Raw genomic sequence first — 19,038 nt, forward strand, 5'->3', positions numbered from 1 at the left:
AAATATTATTGTTTATATGTATATTTTTAAAATAATTATTTAAAATTAAATTTAGAAATTAATTATAAAATTTAAATTAGTGAAGTAAAAGAAAAGTAGTGTTTTGATTATTTATGTATTTAGAAAAAAGATATTGAGAGCTTGTTTCATAAAAAAAAATTAACTAAAAATAATCTATATCATTCAGGTTTCAAATGGATTTAACTTAGGTTTAAACTTATTAAAGGTTGTTATTGTATATAAATATCTTTTAACTTAATAAGTTAGATGAGAAAGTTACAAGAGATCAAACTTTTCACTAAAATGACATAATATAAAAGAGAAATTTTCATTAAAAATATCTTACTAAATTAAAAATTACTTCAACAATATAGAGAGTTGTTATTTAAAACAACAATAAATGATTGAGAGATGAAATTTGAAAGAGTGAATGTGTAAGGAAATTACGTGATTGATTGTGACAAAATTTGATTGATTGAAAAAATAATAATTTTTGTTTTCTCTACTTTCTTTTTATATTTACGTGATAAAACAATCCGTATTTAATGTACAAATTAGCTTATTTAATATTACCTTCCTATAATTATTAAAGACATAAATATTGAAGTGATAAAATAATATTGTAATAACATGTATTAATTGATTTTATTTTTATTTATGTAAGAAGCTATAATTATAAGGATTCAACTATTGTTATTTATAATTTAATACGTTTTTAGCCATAATTAAAGCATTGATATTTAGCCTTTTAAATAAATATATTAATTAAATTGTCTAAAATAAAGGGAAAAATATTCTATGAAGATTTTTTTTTTCTTTGTTAAGGAAGTAATGCATTGACGGAAAAATATTCTATGAAGATTTTTTTTTCTTTGTTAAGGAAGTAATGCATTGACGTTGTAAAAAAGCACAATTTAGGTCTCGTTTGGATTAAGTTTTTAGATAAATTGAGTTATTTAAAAAGTATTTATTAATAAATATTTTGAGGGTGTAAATCTTTTTAATATATATACTTAAAGTGTATTAATATATATTGATAAAATAAAAATTAATAATTTAAAATAGAAGATATTTTATATTTTAATTATTGAATTAAGTAAGTTAGACAAATAAAAACGAAAAATAAATGATGTTCCATTATCAATTATGTTGATTATTTAATTAAATAACCCCCAAGCCTTTTCAGTGTAATTCTTTTATTTAAAATTACTTGATTAATGTTTTTTTACAGTAATCTCATTACAAATATAATTATTTTTCATATCAGGCTGATATAGATTAATCAAAAAAACATGAGTAAAAAAATGATATATATATATATATATTTTTCTTTTTGTAGATGGTCATGAAATAAAATCTATTTATTTATCAAAAATAGCTAAAAAAAAATTTAGAAAGCTTAAAAAATGGGGGCATTTGCTTCAATAATCAAATAATTCCAAATTTAGGTTATTTGAATAATCTTCAAATAATAATAAAAAATCATTTATTTTTTCATAATCAAATTAAATTAATTAATTTATCAATAAAATATTAAAATACCTTTTAACTTTTATAAAAAAATATATATTATATTAATTTTTATATCTTTTGACAAAATAACAACTTTTTATTAATTAAGTTTATTTAATAAACTAAAACTATCTAAGCTTAAATTGAGTTTTCTTGTAATTGATATCTATATAAAAGTCTTTTTATAAATTATTTTATTAATTTACAACTTTTATTAAACTTTATGATCAAATAATGATAAGAGAAGTAATAAGGGAGATAATTTGAGAGAAGAAAAGAAGAGAAGGAATGAGATGTCATCATAGTATTGATTAAAAATATGAGAAAAAAATGATAAGAGATAATTTTTTTTTTTTTAATTTTTTAATGAATAATTCCCTTCCAAATTTACTCTCTAAATTATTTTTCTAATGAGAATGATAATATGTACTGATTAAGGTTTCTAGATTAAATTTGGAATACTAATGGGTCAAGTCTAAATAATGCTGTCATCCAAACAAAAACAAACGCGGCTTTCTATAGAGTAAATTTGGTGAACTAATCAAATTTGATTTCTATATTTACGTAATATGCATTAATTAAAAACATATATATAGAATTGACTGCACAATTGTTCATATTGCTATATTGTCAAGATCATTTATTTGAAATGTTTAATTGTTATAATGAATAGAAAAAAACAAATAATTTGTTGAAGAGTGTTTTGATATAATAAAAATTAATCTATTGATGTCGATATAAAATATATTTAAATAAAATAACTAATTAAATTTGTATACAAAGTATATTAATTAATTTTATGATGTATAAATAAATTTTACAAATATACAAACTTTATTATTATATATTTGTTTAATAAGAAATTTTATGTAGAATTTTTATTATATTAAAACTTTATTTTGTTTTATTAATTGTTTGAAAAAATAATTTTGAATAAAAATAAAAGTCTTGACTATGAGGAGGGAATTTAGGAATAAGAATGGGGCGGATTGAGATAGGAAATGTATTTATCATTTATGTTTTTTTTTTTCCAATTGATAACTTATTGAAAATTCATATTATTATAAAAAATAAATTTATAACTCAATAAATAGATATATTTAGAGTTTTATATATTTAATTGTGCTTATAGTGTTCGAAATAAAATCAGTATTAAATCGAAATAGAGACACAAACAAAAAAAACGCCCATGAAACAATTCAGATTGGATAGCAGAAAAAATTATAATTGTTATCTCATCCTAACTCTAAGAGATCATGGTAAAAGATAAATGATTGGATGTAGATATTATCCAAATAATTATCAAACAGATCCGATATGATAATTTATATCTGATATAATGTAGTGTATTTAAAAAAATATAACAATCAAATTTAAATTTATAAAAAAAGACCACAAATAATATAGTTTTAATAACAAACTTATTTTAATGAAATATTGCCCGAACCCAATTTAAAAAAAAAATATAGTTATTAAAAACAAAATAGAAAGTTATTTCAAATGAGTCGGTTATATCATTAAATATTTTATTTTCCATTACTGAATAATAATCCTGATATAAATGAACGAAACTTCTAGCTAAGGCATGAAATGTGCCAGATTTTCACACCTCCTTTTTCCAGGAATTTTCTTCCATTTTAGATCATATATACTCATATTAGCATAATAGGTTTTCCATCCACATTCCAATATTGAATTATTCTTCAATATTCATCCATCTTAAGATTGTGTAAGATTTGAAAACAATGTCTAATCAAATAAGCATCAATATTGATTTGCACGCAATTTTCGAGAGCTTGGATAGGAATGGCGACGGTCGAGTTAGCATTGATGAGTTTCTCCACACCATGGAGGGCATCGGTTTGTGCCCTAGCCGTGATGGGCTCGAGTCTCTCATGAGCAAAATGAGTCTTGACTTTGTGGACTTTGTTTTCTTCTATGAGAGCCTCGTGAAGGAGGACTTAGTCGAGAACAACCAAATTCGAGAAATGTGTGACCTAGCTCAAGCTTTTAAGGTTTTTGATGCCAATGGCGATGGTTTCATCACGTCGGAGGAGTTGGGGCTGGTGTTATCCAAGCTTGGGATGTGGAACGAGCATTTCGGGGGAGATTGTAATAGCATGATTAACATGTATGATTTGAACGTGGATGGGATGCTTGATTTTGAGGAGTTCAAAAATATGATGTCGCTTTCTAATGCGAAATAGACCTATAGGTAAAAATAAGATTTTTCGAACTATATGTTCTTTTGATATCTCATTCTTAATTTTTCGAACTATATGGAATTGGGAGATACGTTGGTTTTTTACGTTAAAACAAAAAATAAATACATCTAAACCATTATTACACTCATCAAATATAAATAAAAAAATATCTTATTCATCAGATATAGAGTGACCTTGTATCATACAATTTTGCCAAATTTACATTGTTCGTCACAAAAAAAAAGATAAATGATAAATTTAGGATTGTAGTTGAAAGATTTTGTCAAATTTAGGTCTCTCCTATTTTCTTGTTGTTTTAAAAACTTTGGTTATAATATTTTGTCATATTTAATACTTCACACTAACACCGTTAAATATCTCTGTTAAATTATTTAAGTTGTTATTTAATTAATTTATTATTTTTATATACGTCATTAATAATAGTATAAACTCAAATTATTTTTTTCTTACAACTCCTTCTCACGCCTATTGCTTTCCTCCATGATCACTACCACCACCACCGGGGGCTTCCCACCTATCTCCGCTGTTATAAATCGTTTTCGGCCATATTTCTCTCAAGAAAAACGATTTCTTGAATCCTTTGAGAATCTTTCTGTTGAGCTGCTATACAAAATACCAAGTGCGGACCTCTCTCTAATCCATTTCGTTTATACGAAATCACTGCAATTTCAATTGATTAACGGTGTTAATGGGGTGTTAGTGGGGAGCATTATATTTAACAAAATATTATAACTAGAGTTCTTAAAATGATAAAAATAAATAAGAGATGCCTAAATTTAACAAAATCTTTCAACTACAATACAATCCTAAATGCTTAATCGAGTATCATTTATTATGAAAATTAACAATCTCATTGCTTCCCCTCTTAGAAACCGTCACCACCAACCTAGACATCATTAAATCAATATTCATACTCCATATTTAAATCAATATTCATACTCCATATGATATCACATATATTCCAACAAAATATTAATAGAATTTAACAAGATGCAAAACAAAAATCTCAACGATGGTTGGGAAGAAGAAAGAAGAACAACCAATCTAACTAACTTTTGTTGGAATTAAACTAATTCCATTAATTAAATGGAAATGATATTTGGGCTAATGAAATTCATACCAAATTCAAATGTGAATTAAGTGTGAAATTAATCCAAATGAAATTCACATGAAATTCAAATGTGAATTAAAGTGAAATTAATCCAAATGAAATTCACATGAAATTCAAATGTGAATTAAAGTGAAATTAATCCAAATGAAATTCACATGAAATTTAAATGTGAATTAAAGTGAAATTAATCCAAATGAAATTCACATGAAATTCAAATGTGAATTAAGGTGAAATTTCATCCAAATGAAATTCACATCAAATTCATTGTGAATTAAATTTGTTAATTGTTACAATTAACATAAATGTCTTGAATGAGGCAATTAATAAATGATGTTAATTGCCATTGTAACTACAAAATATTTATTGTAGGATGTAACTTGCAAAGATAATGAAAAGGCAAGCAACGATAACCGTTGGATGAATGGATGATGGATTAGTGACCGTTGGATTAAAGAATTGATTATGAGTTTAATTTTCAACTATAAATATCCCTTCACATTGTATTCTTCTCTACACATTATCTTATCACTTCTCTCTCTAGAATTCTAAAGTCTTTCCTTGTTCTTGTGAGTTTTCTTGTGAGTTTTCTTGTGAGTGTTCTTGTGAGCGTTCTTCAAGTTTCTTGACTCGATCATTTCTGTGCGAAACCCGGTGATTGTGATTCAGGTACTTTTGTCTAGTTCGCTGTTGTAGTGGTTTTTCTGTGCTAAATCATTGCAGGTTCCGTTGTACCCTGGGAAGCAGCCACCGACGAAACTCTCCAGCACAAACGGGAGACGGTGAAACTGTTTTAAGGGAACTGTGTTTCACAGGCCTCGGAGCAAACGAGAAGATATTTTTACATAATCTATTGTATCTGTTGTATTATCCTTTTATTATATTCATATATTATTTACGTGTAATTTTTTACGAGATAAGATAACCAACAATCTTAAAACAGTCAGCAAATATTACTTATCTCAGATTCTTACACGTTTCTGGTTTTGTGATTCAGAAATGACTACCGAAACACCTGCTTCTAACATGAGGATGCCAGTTCCAGCTAACCATCTGGATAAGCCAGAAAAGTTTGATGGATCAAACTTTAAGAGATGGCAACAAAAGATGTTCTTCTACCTCACGACCCTAAGTCTTGCGCGATTCCTCACGGAGGATCCTCCCACTCCCAAAATCGATGAGCCAAACGTGGCTTCATCGTCGGATGCAAACGTGCATCCGAAAGTTGATGTGCAAGCGGTTTCGGCCATTGATGCTTGGCACCATTCAGATTTCTTATGCAGAAATTACGTGCTGAATGGCTTATCAGATTCATTGTACAATGTGTACAGTGAAAAGAATACGGCCAAAGAACTATGACAATCTCTTGAACGTAAGTACAAAACAGAAGATGCGGGTGCAAAAAAGTTTATGGTCGGTCGATTTTTGGACTACAAAATGGTAGATTCAAGACCGGTCATTAAACAAGTTCAAGAGATTCAAGTTATTTTGCACGAAATTCATGCTGAGGGCATGATTTTGGGAGAAACCTTCCAAGTGGCTGCTATTATTGAGAAGTTGCCACCGTCTTGGAACGATTTCAAGAACTACCTTAAGCACAAGCGAAAGGAGATGAACGTAGAAGAATTGGTGATTCGTCTACGCATTGAAGAGGAAAATAAAAGCGCCTCAAAGAAATACTTTAGTCAACATGTGGCTAAAGCAAATGTGGTTGAGCATAGTAAAGACAAGAAGAAACACAATTCTTTTGTCAAAAACCGGAGCCTTAATCCTAAATGAGGAATCTCTAAGAAGTTCACTGGCAAGTGTTTCAATTGCAATGGCATGGGCCATAGATCTTCTGAGTGCAAGAAGCCGAGAAGAGTTCGAGAGGCTAACTTGACTCAAGGATTATCGGACATGGATCTATGTGCGATGATATCTGAGGTTAACTTGGTGGGGTCTAATCCACGAGAGTGGTGGGTTGACACAGGAGCTACAAGACATGTTTGCTCCAACAAAGATGTATTTTCAAGTCTCGAAGAAGTGAAGAATGGTGAAAAGCTGTTCATGGGGAATTTTGCCACTTCTGACATACAAGGTGAAGGAAAAGTGGTGTTAAGGTTGTCTTCAGGGAAAGATTTAACATTGACTAATGTGTTGTATGTTCCGGAGATTCGGAAAAATTTGATATCCGGATCTCTTCTAAGTAAGCATGGTTTTAGAATTGTGATTGAGTCGGATAAAATTATTTTATCCAAAGGTGGAATGTTTGTAGGTAGAGGTTATGCTACTGATGGGCTTTTTAAGCTAAATGTAATGGCAGTTAAGCCAAGAATGAATGAAAAGAATAAGTCTTCTATTTATTTGTTGGAGTCTTCCATTTTATGGCATGGTAGACTAGGTCATATTAATTATGATTCGATGCATCGATTAATAAAATTGAATAGTATACCTACATTCGAAATTAATAAGAAACACAAGTGTGAAATTTGTGTTGAAGCGAAATTGACGAGATCATCCTTTCGAAACGTTGAAAGAAGTAATAGACCGCTTGATTTAAATCATACAGATGTGTGTGATTTAAAAGGAACACCAACACGTGGTGGAGGAAAATATTTCATTACTTTTATTGATGATAACACAAAATATTGTTATGTGTATATTCTTAAAAGTAAAGATGAAGCCATAGAAAAATTCACTCTTTATAAAAATGAGGTTGAAAACCAACTTGGTAAAAAGATCAAGGTGTTAAGAAGTGATAGAGGAGGTGAATATGAATCACCTTTTGCCGAGCTATGTGCTCAACATGGTATAATCCATGAGACGACAGCACCTTATTCTCCTCAGCAAAATGGTACGGCTGAGAGAAAAAATAGAACATTAAAAGAAATGATGAATTCACTTCTATTAAGTTCTGGTCTACCACATAACATGTGGGGAGAAGCTATTTTGACAGCTAATTACCTTTTAAATAAGGTTCCACGAAAGAAGCTAGATAAGAGTCCATATGAATTATGGCATGAAAGAAAACCATCATATGAATACTTACGAATGTGGGGGTGTCTAGCTAAGGTAGCCGTACCATTACCTAAAAAGGTGAAAGTTGGACCAAAAACTGTTGATTGTATATTTATTGGATATGCACATAACAGTAGTGCTTATCGTTTTCTTGTATTTAAATCGGACATTCCGGATATTCATAAGAATACGATAATGGAATCGAGAAATGCATCGTTCTTTGAACATGTACTTCCATATAAGTCTAATGAAGAACAACGTTCTCCAAAAAGATTTCTTGAACTAGATGAACAAGAAAAGGAGAATGAAGTTGAGGTTGAACTTAGACGAAGTAAACGAGCTAGAACCGAAAAATCATTTGGTCCAGATTTTATTACTTTCATGATGGAAAGTGAACCTCAAACGTATAATGAGGCAATTAACTCGTCTGAAGGGCCTCAATGGAAAGAGGCAATTAATAGTGAGATAGAATCTATCTTGCAAAACCATACATGGGAACTAGTGGATCTTCCTCCGGGAAATAAACCACTAGGTTGCCGATGGATTTTCAAAAGGAAAATGAAAGCTGATGGATCAATTGATAAATATAAGGCAAGACTGGTGGTAAAAGGATATCGCCAACGAGAAGGTCTTGATTATTTTGATACATATTCTCCAGTTACGAGAATAACTTCTATTCGATTGATTCTTGCGATTGCTTCTTTGCGCAATCTAGAAGTTCATCAAATGGACGTAAAAACAGCTTTCTTAAATGGAGACTTGGAAGAAGAAATTTACATAGATCAACCTCAAGGGTTTTCTTCTCAAGGGCAAGAAAATAAAGTTTGTAAATTAGTTAAGTCATTGTATGGCTTAAAACAAGCTCCAAAACAATGGCATGAGAAATTTGATCATGCTATGATCTCAAGTGGATTTAAGATCAATGAATGTGATAAATGTATTTATATTAAAGACACAAAAAATGGTTACGTCATTTTATGTCTTTATGTAGATGACATACTTATCATTGGAAGTGATGATAAAATGGTTAAATCCACTAAAGATATGTTAAATTCAAAATTTGACATGAAAGATATGGGATTTGCTGATGTGATTCTTGGAATCAAAGTGATTAGAACATCGGAAGGGATAGTTCTAAGTCAGTCACATTATGTGGATAAAATCCTCAAAAAATTTAACAATGATAATTCTACATTGGCTAAGACTCCGATAAATACGAGTCAACATCTATCTAAAAATCGCGGAGAGAGTGTATCTCAATTAGAATATTCTCGAATAATTAGGAGTCTAATGTACTTAATGAGTTGTACAAGACCAGATATAGCCTATGCAGTAAGCAAACTAAGTAGATACACGAGTAATCCGGGTAATAATCATTGGAAAGCCATTGTACGATTACTTAGGTATTTAAGAAATACTCGTGATTATGGTCTGCACTACACGAGACATCCTGCTGTTATCGAAGGGTACACTGATGCTAATTGAATTTCAGATATGAAAGACTCTAAGTCAACAAGTGGATATGTATTTACACTTGGAGGTGCAGCTATATCTTGGAAATCTTCTAAACAAACTGTTATTGCAAGATCCACGATGGAATCTGAATTTATAGCTCTTGACAAATGTGGTGAAGAAGCTGAATGGCTACGTCTATTCTTAGAAGATATTCCAATATGGTCTAAGCCCGTACCAGCAATTTCTATTCATTGTGATAGTCAATCTGCGATTGGACGAGCTAAGAGTCATATGTATAATGGTAAGTCTAGACATATACGTCGTAGACATAATACCATTAGACAATTACTCTCTACTGGAATTATCTCAATTGATTACGTAAAATCAAAAGATAATATTGCGGATCCGCTAACCAAAGGGTTAAATAGAGAGTTGGTGTTAAAGTCCTCACAAGGAATGGGACTTAAGCCTACAATAAGTTAGTATGAAGGGAAACTCAACCTATGATGACTGGAGATCCCAAGAACTAGGTTCAATGGGACAACCTAATTGTACTAAACTTGGTAGATTGCTATGGGTAAAAATCCTACGATAAAATAGCATTTCGGGAAAGGATAAGCACACAGGCTTTTAATGATTCTTTATGAATAAAGAGATCACCTATGTGAGAGAGAAGTGGGGCCGCTTCGAAAGAATTGCACGGCTCAATTCTAGACCCTCTCACTGAACCAGGCGAGTGTTCATGGCCAAAACGAACACAATCATGAGAACTGACATGTATCAGGAAGAATTTTATGTGAAAGTGTGTAATCGTTTACACAAAAGGCAGAATAGTTCAAGGACATCGAGTCTACTAATCGGCTAGTAAAGTTATATATACTTTCATAAGGGAAGGTTCAAAGGGTTACACCTACCTATCATATGTAAAATTCAACTGTTGAACCTTTCACCGGGTTAATCTTTTAATTTCCATTAATGTGGGGGATTGTTGGAATTAAACTAATTCCATTAATTAAATGGAAATGATATTTGGGCTAATGAAATTCACACCAAATTCAAATGTGAATTAAGTGTGAAATTAATCCAAATGAAATTCATATAAAATTCAAATGTGAATTAAAGTGAAATTAATCCAAATGAAATTCACATGAAATTCAAATGTGAATTAAAGTGAAATTAATCCAAATGAAATTCACATGAAATTCAAATGTGAATTAAAGTGAAATTAATCCAAATGAAATTCACATGAAATTCAAATGTGAATTAAGGTGAAATTTCATCCAAATGAAATTCACATCAAATTCATTGTGAATTAAATTTGTTAATTGTTACAATTAACATAAATGTCTTGAATGAGGCAATTAACAAATGATGTTAATTGCCATTGTAACTACAAAATATTTATTGTAGGATGTAACTTGCAAAGATAATGAAAAGGCAAGCAACGATAACCGTTGGATGAATGGATGATGGATTAGTGACCGTTGGATTAAAGAATTGATTATGAGTTTAATTTTCAACTATAAATATCCCTTCACATTGTATTCTTCTCTACACATTATCTTATCACTTCTCTCTCTAAAATTCTAAAGTATTTCCTTGTTCTTGTGAGTTTTCTTGTGAGTTTTCTTGTGAGCGTTCTTGTGAGCGTTCTTCAAGTTTCTTGACTCGATCATTTCTGTGCGAAACCCGGTGATTGTGATTCAGGTACTTTTGTCTAGTTCGCTGTTGTAGTGGTTTTTCTGTGCTAAATCATTGCAGGTTCCGTTGTACCCTGGGAAGTAGCCACCGACGAAACTCTCCAGCACAAACGGGAGACGGTGAAACTGTTTTAAGGGAACTGTGTTTCACAGGCCTCGGAGCAAACGAGAAGACATTTTTACATAATCTATTGTATCTGTTGTATTCATATATTATTTACGTGTAATTTTTTACGAGATAAGATAACCAACAACTTTAAGAGTTGGGATGAATAATTGAAGAGGTGTGACCTCATAACAAAACATTTAAAAAAACTAATATTCTAAATTTTTAACAATTTGAATAAATAATAATTTTTATTTTTATTTCTTGTGGGTTGGATTTTTGTCAAGTCCAAAAATATATCCACACTTTGACGACCTAATAGAATTCAGCTAACTCATTTTCTTATAATAAAAAATAGAGCGATAAAAAAATAGGGAAAAATAATTTATAGAATGGTTTAAAAATTACAAATTCGATTCTTATTTAAAATATTTTAAGTTGAATTTAAGGTTTCACTTAGTGATGTCATATTAGCTTCCTACAATAAAAATAGAAAAATAAATAATAATAAGAAGAAATAATATATCATGTGAGAAAAATGTGATCAAAGGTCTTAGATTAAAACCACGTATTTCTTTATCAATTCTTTTTAACAACGGTAAAACAAAAATCGTAGTAAAAGACCTTTGGCTAAACTAACTTTTTGATTGTTGTTGAAGTCCCATTAGACATCTACAATCGAAAAACTTATTTTTAAATTCATTTTGATGTAAATATCACATCAAACAGTAATTATTTTCCAACCGAAAAACTTATTCTCAAACTCAAAAGAATATTCTTATAATATTCTTATTTACATCAACATTTATAACTTTTTAATATTACCCCATATATTTTACAAACTTATAAATCACACCACAACATTATAATATCAATATCATTTAATTATTTTAAAATTAATTATAAAAATTACAATACACAAACACAAAAACAAAAAAAGTACATATAAGATTGAAATAAAAAATTATTCGTACAAATAAAAAGGAGATAATTTTTCAAATGTTGGAATTGTTGTATTCCTCCTACAAATAATCAATCAATGCATTTGGAAGTGTAATTAGATAAAAAAAAAATTAACATTATTATAAATTTATGTTATATAAAAAATATTATATAAATGAATTAAATTATATAAATAAATTAAATTAATAATTATATAAATAAGTTAAATATAAAATATAAGATAAAAATAAAAATAAAAATAAATAAAACATATAAACAATTTAAAATATAAATAAATTAAAATATAAATAACTTATATAAATTAATTATATAAATAAGTTCAATATATAAAATTATTTAAATAAAAGTTGAAGGGCTAAAATATAAATAAAAAAATATATGAGATTATGTACCTTTTACGTTTTGGTTTGAAGGATAAATCTCGTTTGCAGTTTCATTCAAGATGATTTTATAACACAATTTTTTCCTGTTAAAGTAGGATAGTAACATTTACTATGCAACACATTATTTAAATGTCAAATAAAATTAATTAATTTATATTTTATTTATATATGTGAGTGAGAAGATAAGTGATAAAAGAATCTACCGATAAAAAAAACATCTAGCAGAATAATCTAATACGTAATAATCTTATTTTTTTTATTAAGCTCACGATGAAAACTAGTGTATGTGGACGGTGAAAGTGTTAGTATAATTTTTTTTTTTGTTATTATATATATATATATATATTTTATGATGGTACATGTGATTTCACGATTTTAATATAATATTCAAATATTATACATAAAAAAATATTTTTTAAAGGTAATAAAATGTGTTAATTTACAAATTTTCAATATATTACCTTATATATGATATTAATATTTATTTATATAATTTTATGAATTTTTTTTATTTTTTAAATAATTAGTGTAACGGCTTCGGGGAATTTTTCAAAATCCGAATAGGACGACAATAGTAGTAAAATAAATCCTCAATAGATGATAAATGCATCTATGCTCTGATTCATCCCATTGTAATCCTACTATTAAACCCTTAACTATATTTTAATATGAGTTTCTCTCTTACAAAACATACACTTATTTCAATAAATAAAGAACATATTTTAAGTATAAAATAAAATATTTTTATTTGTTTAATACGAGTTTCTCTCTTTTTCATTTAGAATTCTTTCATGTTTGACTTTTTAAATATATTTTTAGATTTTTTTTTATAAATTACTTCTTAATCATTTTAATTATCAAATCATTTATTTTATTAATTAAAATATTAAATATTTTTATAATATCTCCCTAGAATTTAAATTCTAAATAAAAATATTATAGAACAACAAATAACTTATTATTGTATCTCATAATGCTCATTTTTTTTTAATTTAAAAAATGGAACATGCTCTTAATGAAAGCCCGAACATACATACATATATATATATATATATATAACATAAAAAAAAAAAAAAATACAATTATATAAGGAGCCCACCAACATCATATCCTATAAAGTCACAAAAAGTTATTAAGATATGATTTTGAGTAAATCATGAAGACCACTTTATACGGGACCACAGTTTTGTTTATGATATTTTGTTTATCTCATTGCATGAAATGAAAATTTATTTAATACTTTTTATAATTTAGTCAAATATTATGTTAATGTTTCAAAATTTTAGTAATACATATTTTAAGTATAGTGGGAAGGTGGTTATAGGCCACAGTCTAACTAATTAAAAACAATAAATAAAGAATATTAATTTGAGGTTTATTCAAATAAATTTTAAATTATTTAAAAATATTGATTATGGTTGATTTTGGGAAAAAATAAATTAGTAAAATAATTTAAATAATATATAATAATAATAATAATAATAATGACCTTATTAGAAAATAAAATAATGTTTTAAAATATACTTTAATTATATATTTAAACACGTTTAATTTAAAAATAAATAGTATTTAAATATTTTTATAAGTTTTTAATGTTATTAATTTGAATATATAATAATATATATTTTTAAATAAATATATTTTAGTATTTTGATTAATAAATTATATAATATAATTAATAAGAGACGGAACTAAATGATGTTTAATTTAAAATAAAAATTTAATATTTTTTTTAATAACTTGATTAAATTATTCAAATAACTTATCTCAAATCAAACTGAATATCAAATATTTTTTTTTCAATACCTTAATGTTTGGAGTTATTTAAAATATTTGAAAGATTATATTTAATATGACCAATAAACCCATTAATTATTAATATTCTTAACTCTTAACCAAAAAAATATATAAATAACCCTAATCAAAACATTATTAAACAGTTTTTTTAATCCAATGCATTAAATTAATGTTTCCATTGACCATAAGTCAATGAGAAAAAATCTGAAAATACCTGTCCCCACTCATACGTTAACCTTTTCAATATAATAATTAAATATTTTAATCATTCTTTCATTACCAGAATCCCTTTTAAGCCCCGTTTGATTTCAATCTTTTAAAATCCCACCACAATTAGTTTTTATATTTTAATATATTAAAATATTCATAACATAAAGTGGTAAACAATAAAATAATATTTTATACAATAATATTTGTTTTTATTTCCATAAATAATTATGAACCGAGTAAGAATAAAAGTGCAAACCAAACGGTCCCTTCTTCTTCATATAATTGCGTTTGCAGAACGGCAAGCCTAGAGAGAGAAAAGCTATGGCGAACTCAACCTTCGTCAAAATCGCAACTATTTTCTTCATATTTCTATCTCTGTTCTTCGTCGGAAAACTTTTTGATGATTCGTATAATCTCACTGATTTCTCTCCTTCAACTCATGCTAAATCAAGTTCATCTTTCCAATCTCCGGATTCCATGAATCCAGTTTCTTATGCCCTCTCATTACCTCCTTCTCCGTCTTTATCAGTCATAGTACCGCCACCGCCACCGCCTCCGCCGCCGCCTCCAACAGTACGACCGCCGCCGCCGCCGTTGATTGCGGAGAGGACGGGAATAGTTGACGAGAACGGAATAATGACATCGGATTTTGAGGTAGGGGAGTTCGATCCGGGATTAATTGAGAGTATAGCGAATGAGACAGAAAAACAAGGAAGACAGAGCGATGAAGAGAGACAATCGAAGGTTAGGTTAAAGAAATATGGTGTTTGTGCTGAAAGTATGGTTGATTACATTCCTTGTTTGGACAATGTTGAGGTGATCTCTAGTTTGAATAATACGGGAAATGGAGAGATTTATGAAAGACATTGTCCTGGAGAAGGTAAGGGATTGAATTGTGTTGTTCCTAGGCCGAAAGGATATAAGTTGAAGATACCATGGCCTCAAAGCAGGGATGAGGTAGGTATTCTTTTCTGTATAGTTCAGTTTGTATTAGGTTTTGATTTAGGGATTTGGAAATCAAACTGATATTTTACAAGTTAGAACTGTCATTGCATGAATGCTTTTTCTTCCTTGTAATATAACACAGGTATGGTATAATAATGTTCCTCATTCACGCTTGGTTGATGATAAAGGAGGACAAAATTGGATATCAAGAAAGAAGGATAAATTCACATTTCCTGGAGGTGGTACTCAGTTTATTCATGGAGCAAGTCAATACTTAGATACGATCTCTAAGGTAGTTTGGATTTGGATTTGGATTCAAATTATCTTCTGCATTTGCAAACTAAACTGGGCATTATCTTGTAGATGGTTCCCGAAATTGAATTTGGTAAACGAACCAGAGTGGCTTTGGATATTGGTTGTGGTATAGCAAGTTTTGGTGCATTCTTGCTAAGTCGAAATGTTACCACTTTGTCAGTTGCACCAAAAGATGCTCATGAGAACCAGATTCAGTTTGCTCTCGAGCGTGGAGTTCCCGCAATGTTGGCTGTACTCTCCACACAGCGTTTACCATATCCCAGCCAAGCTTTTGACTTCATTCATTGTTCGAGATGCAGAGTTAACTGGACTCGTGATGGTATATACTAATTCTCTAATCTTATAATGTGTTTTAAACTTTTCGCAATGTCTATTTTTACTATTTTCTTGTTTGTTAAGAAGATGGGATATTGCTGCTTGAGGTCAACAGAGTGTTAAGAGCTGGAGGGTACTTCATTTGGGCTGCACAACCTGTGTACAAGCATGAAGAGAATCTAATGGAACAATGGAAAGGTGAAACGGATGATCCTCAATTTTACCCATTTTGATATTATGTTTTCTGATTGGTTTCTACTAATATTATTTGCAGAGATGATGAATCTCACTAGTAAAATGTGTTGGGAACTCGTAAAGAAGGAAGGGTATATTGCTGTTTGGCAAAAGCCTCGTAACAATAGCTGTTATATTAGTCGCGATATCGCTGTAAAACCGGTATTGTGTGATGACGACGACAGTCCCGACAATGATTGGTGTGTCGTCCTTGTTTTACCATTGTTATATTTCCTTCCAGTTACGTTTCTAGGCTTGTTTGGTATGTTTTTTTTCCTTAAATAATCCGATTATTTGGAAAAACAAAATTGTTTGATGCATATTTGCGGTTATTTGGGTTATATTTGTTAGAGTTATGGTGACTCAAATTGGTTTTGGTCGGCCAGACAAAATGAATTTTTCAGAACACTGTCGTGGGCATGAATTTAATATGGTCTTGGCAAGGATTTTTTCGGTTCCTTCTATCAATATCTCTAATCTTGAGTTATTTTCTTGTCTTCTTTTATTTACTTGGCATCGATTTATAACAATATCTTGGTAATGTAATGTAATGATAATTTAGTATTTTGAATGATGATTTAGATGTCTACTTTCTTTTTCAGGTATGTTCCTTTGAAGGCATGCATCACTAAACTACCTGAAAACGGTTATGGAGGAAATGTGAGCTTATGGCCTGCTCGGCTTCACAACCCACCCGATAGGCTTTTCAGCATTGAAATGGATGCATACACATCTCGTAAGGAATTACTGAAAGCCGACACAAAATATTGGAACGATATTGCCAGCGGTTACGTTAATGTTTTCCATTGGAAGAAGTTGAAAACTCGGAATGTGTTGGACATGAGGGCTGGATATGGAGGGTATGTAATATCGCCTTCTTTATAGCCTGAGTTTTTGTAATTGAAATGTAAATATCTTCTTCTCATCAGTTTCGCAGCTGCATTGCATGATCTCGGAGTGGATTGTTGGGTTATGAATGTCGTGCCAGTTAGTTCCACAAACTCTTTGCCTGTTATTTATGATCGCGGCCTCATCGGAGTTAGGCATGACTGGTATGAACCTTCTTCGAGCCGTCCACTCATGTTTGTAAACACATTTTTCTGCTAGATTTTTGAACTAAACTTAGGCCTAGTTTGATGAAGGGATCAAATACAGAATCACTTCATCATTCAAAAGTTTTAAAATACCATGTTGGTTTTCATATAAAATTTATACGAAATACAAAGGGTATTTTTGTAATTTAACTCACTAATCGATTTGTCTAGAAGAGATTCTCTTAATTTTCATGTAACATTTTTATGTAATGTGTTCTTGTTACAATAAATTGATTTATGAAGAAGTGAGTTATTTGGGTTTAATGTTTGATAAATAACACCATTAATCAATTTTCCAAAAAAAACAAAAACATTAATCAAATTCAGAAATTAATTCGAAAATCCTATGTAATTTCCATCGAGATCTAAATAAACTCACCAATTCACATTATCCTGATTTGTTGACAGGTGCGAACCATTCGACACTTACCCGAGGACTTACGACATAATAAACGCAGCAGCTCTTTTCTCCGTGGAGAATAAAAGGTAACTAGATCTTCACTTTTTTTCAAGAACTTGTAACGTTATATATCAAATGTAACTTCATGAAACTTGTTTAACAGATGCGATATTGCGAAGATCATATTGGAGATGGATCGAATCCTTAGGCCAGGAGGGTACGTCTATATACGCGACAAGGTTTCCATAATCGATGATCTAAATGGATTAGCAAAAGCAGTTGGATGGGTTTCAACGTTGTTCGATACCGGCGAGGGACCTCACGGAAGTTGGAAGCTTTTGCGATGCGAGAAACGAATGTAACACAAATTGCCGGCTCTTGATCGAATGTTTTGTATCTCTTAGAAGTATCTCCACTTTTTCAGTTAATATATATAGATTCTAATCAAATGTAAAATACTATAATTTAGCTTATTAACATATACATTTGGGATGAAAATTAGTCATTATAATTTTAACTAACTAAACTTACTTCTTATGGGTATCTTTTTTTTTATTTATGTAATTTTTAATAATAAAAGATCTTACAAGTAATAATATGTTTTATTCATGGTTGGTTATTGGCCTATTGGGTAGGATTGGTTCCATAGCAATGGCTTATATAAATTTTGGTCATTTTCAAACTTACACTTTAATTATTTGTTATGTAGATGCTATAAATAAATTTTTATTGTGATAAAAAATTAAAGTAATATATTTTTTATCTATATTTTGAGAATTTTTTTGATCAATTATATTTAAGGATCGAGTTTGATTTGATTTTAAAATGTTTTATAAGAACTACTTAAAAAAACATTTTGTTAACAATTTAATTTATAAATTTTGTATAGTTGACTTTTTATTATTTGTAAAGATTAATTAATTATATTTATGTTAATTTTTTAATTAAAATTAGTATGATACCCTCATCATGCTTTCATGTGTTTAATTGGAAGAATTGATCAGTAAGATAAATTTATTGATCTCATTAATATTTGTAAGCATATTAGGAATTAAACCAAATTTCGAATCACTCATCATTTATTTGAATCCAAAGTATAAATCAAAATGTAGTAAATTGATGAAAATAAATGTATTAACATATCAAAATATATTAAAATTATGAACACAGAACAATTGATTGGCTAAATTTATTTTCTCCTAAAACAAAATTTTATTTGAATTTACACAATCTATACCCAACTCAATCTTACAAATTAAACTTTCATTAGTTTGAT

The 19,038-nt window shown here is 29.1% G+C and overlaps 2 protein-coding genes across 3 annotated transcripts; both read left to right on the forward strand.

The window, feature by feature from the left end:
- The first annotated feature begins 3,257 nt into the window (after window positions 1–3,257).
- LOC124923844 (probable calcium-binding protein CML44) lies at window positions 3,258–3,719 on the forward strand. The gene has a single exon (XM_047463818.1). It carries the CDS (start codon window positions 3,258–3,260, stop codon window positions 3,717–3,719), a length of 462 nt encoding a protein of 153 aa, XP_047319774.1.
- Window positions 3,720–14,739: 11,020 nt separating this feature from the next.
- LOC124926916 (probable methyltransferase PMT11) lies at window positions 14,740–18,288 on the forward strand. 2 transcript variants are annotated; one of them, XM_047467243.1, is made up of 9 exons: window positions 14,740–15,416; window positions 15,547–15,696; window positions 15,768–16,038; window positions 16,119–16,232; window positions 16,309–16,468; window positions 16,871–17,128; window positions 17,198–17,320; window positions 17,771–17,848; window positions 17,926–18,288. In XM_047467243.1, the coding sequence occupies exons 1-9, from the start codon at window positions 14,781–14,783 to the stop codon at window positions 18,122–18,124; spliced, it is 1,989 nt and encodes a 662-aa protein (XP_047323199.1). In that variant the 5' UTR covers window positions 14,740–14,780; the 3' UTR covers window positions 18,125–18,288. The 2 variants fall into 2 exon arrangements, with proteins under 2 accessions (XP_047323199.1, XP_047323200.1); XM_047467244.1 differs by having other exon boundaries at window positions 14,741–15,416; window positions 16,122–16,232.
- Window positions 18,289–19,038: the final 750 nt, after the last annotated feature.

This window comes from Impatiens glandulifera, chromosome 2, assembly GCF_907164915.1.
Source record: "Impatiens glandulifera chromosome 2, dImpGla2.1, whole genome shotgun sequence".
In the NCBI taxonomy this organism is placed as follows: Eukaryota; Viridiplantae; Streptophyta; class Magnoliopsida; order Ericales; family Balsaminaceae; genus Impatiens; species Impatiens glandulifera.

Excerpts from the sequence above, each read along its gene's own strand:
- LOC124923844 (XM_047463818.1), top strand. The coding sequence starts at position 3,258 with ATGTCTAATCAAATAAGCATCAATATTGATTTGCACGCAATTTTCGAG.
- LOC124926916 (XM_047467243.1), top strand. The coding sequence starts at position 14,781 with ATGGCGAACTCAACCTTCGTCAAAATCGCAACTATTTTCTTCATATTT. Across the intron at positions 15,417-15,546 it reads GGCCTCAAAGCAGGGATGAG|GTATGGTATAATAATGTTCC; the intron begins GTAGGTATTCTT and ends AATATAACACAG. Across the intron at positions 17,129-17,197 it reads ATGAGGGCTGGATATGGAGG|TTTCGCAGCTGCATTGCATG; the intron begins GTATGTAATATC and ends TCTTCTCATCAG.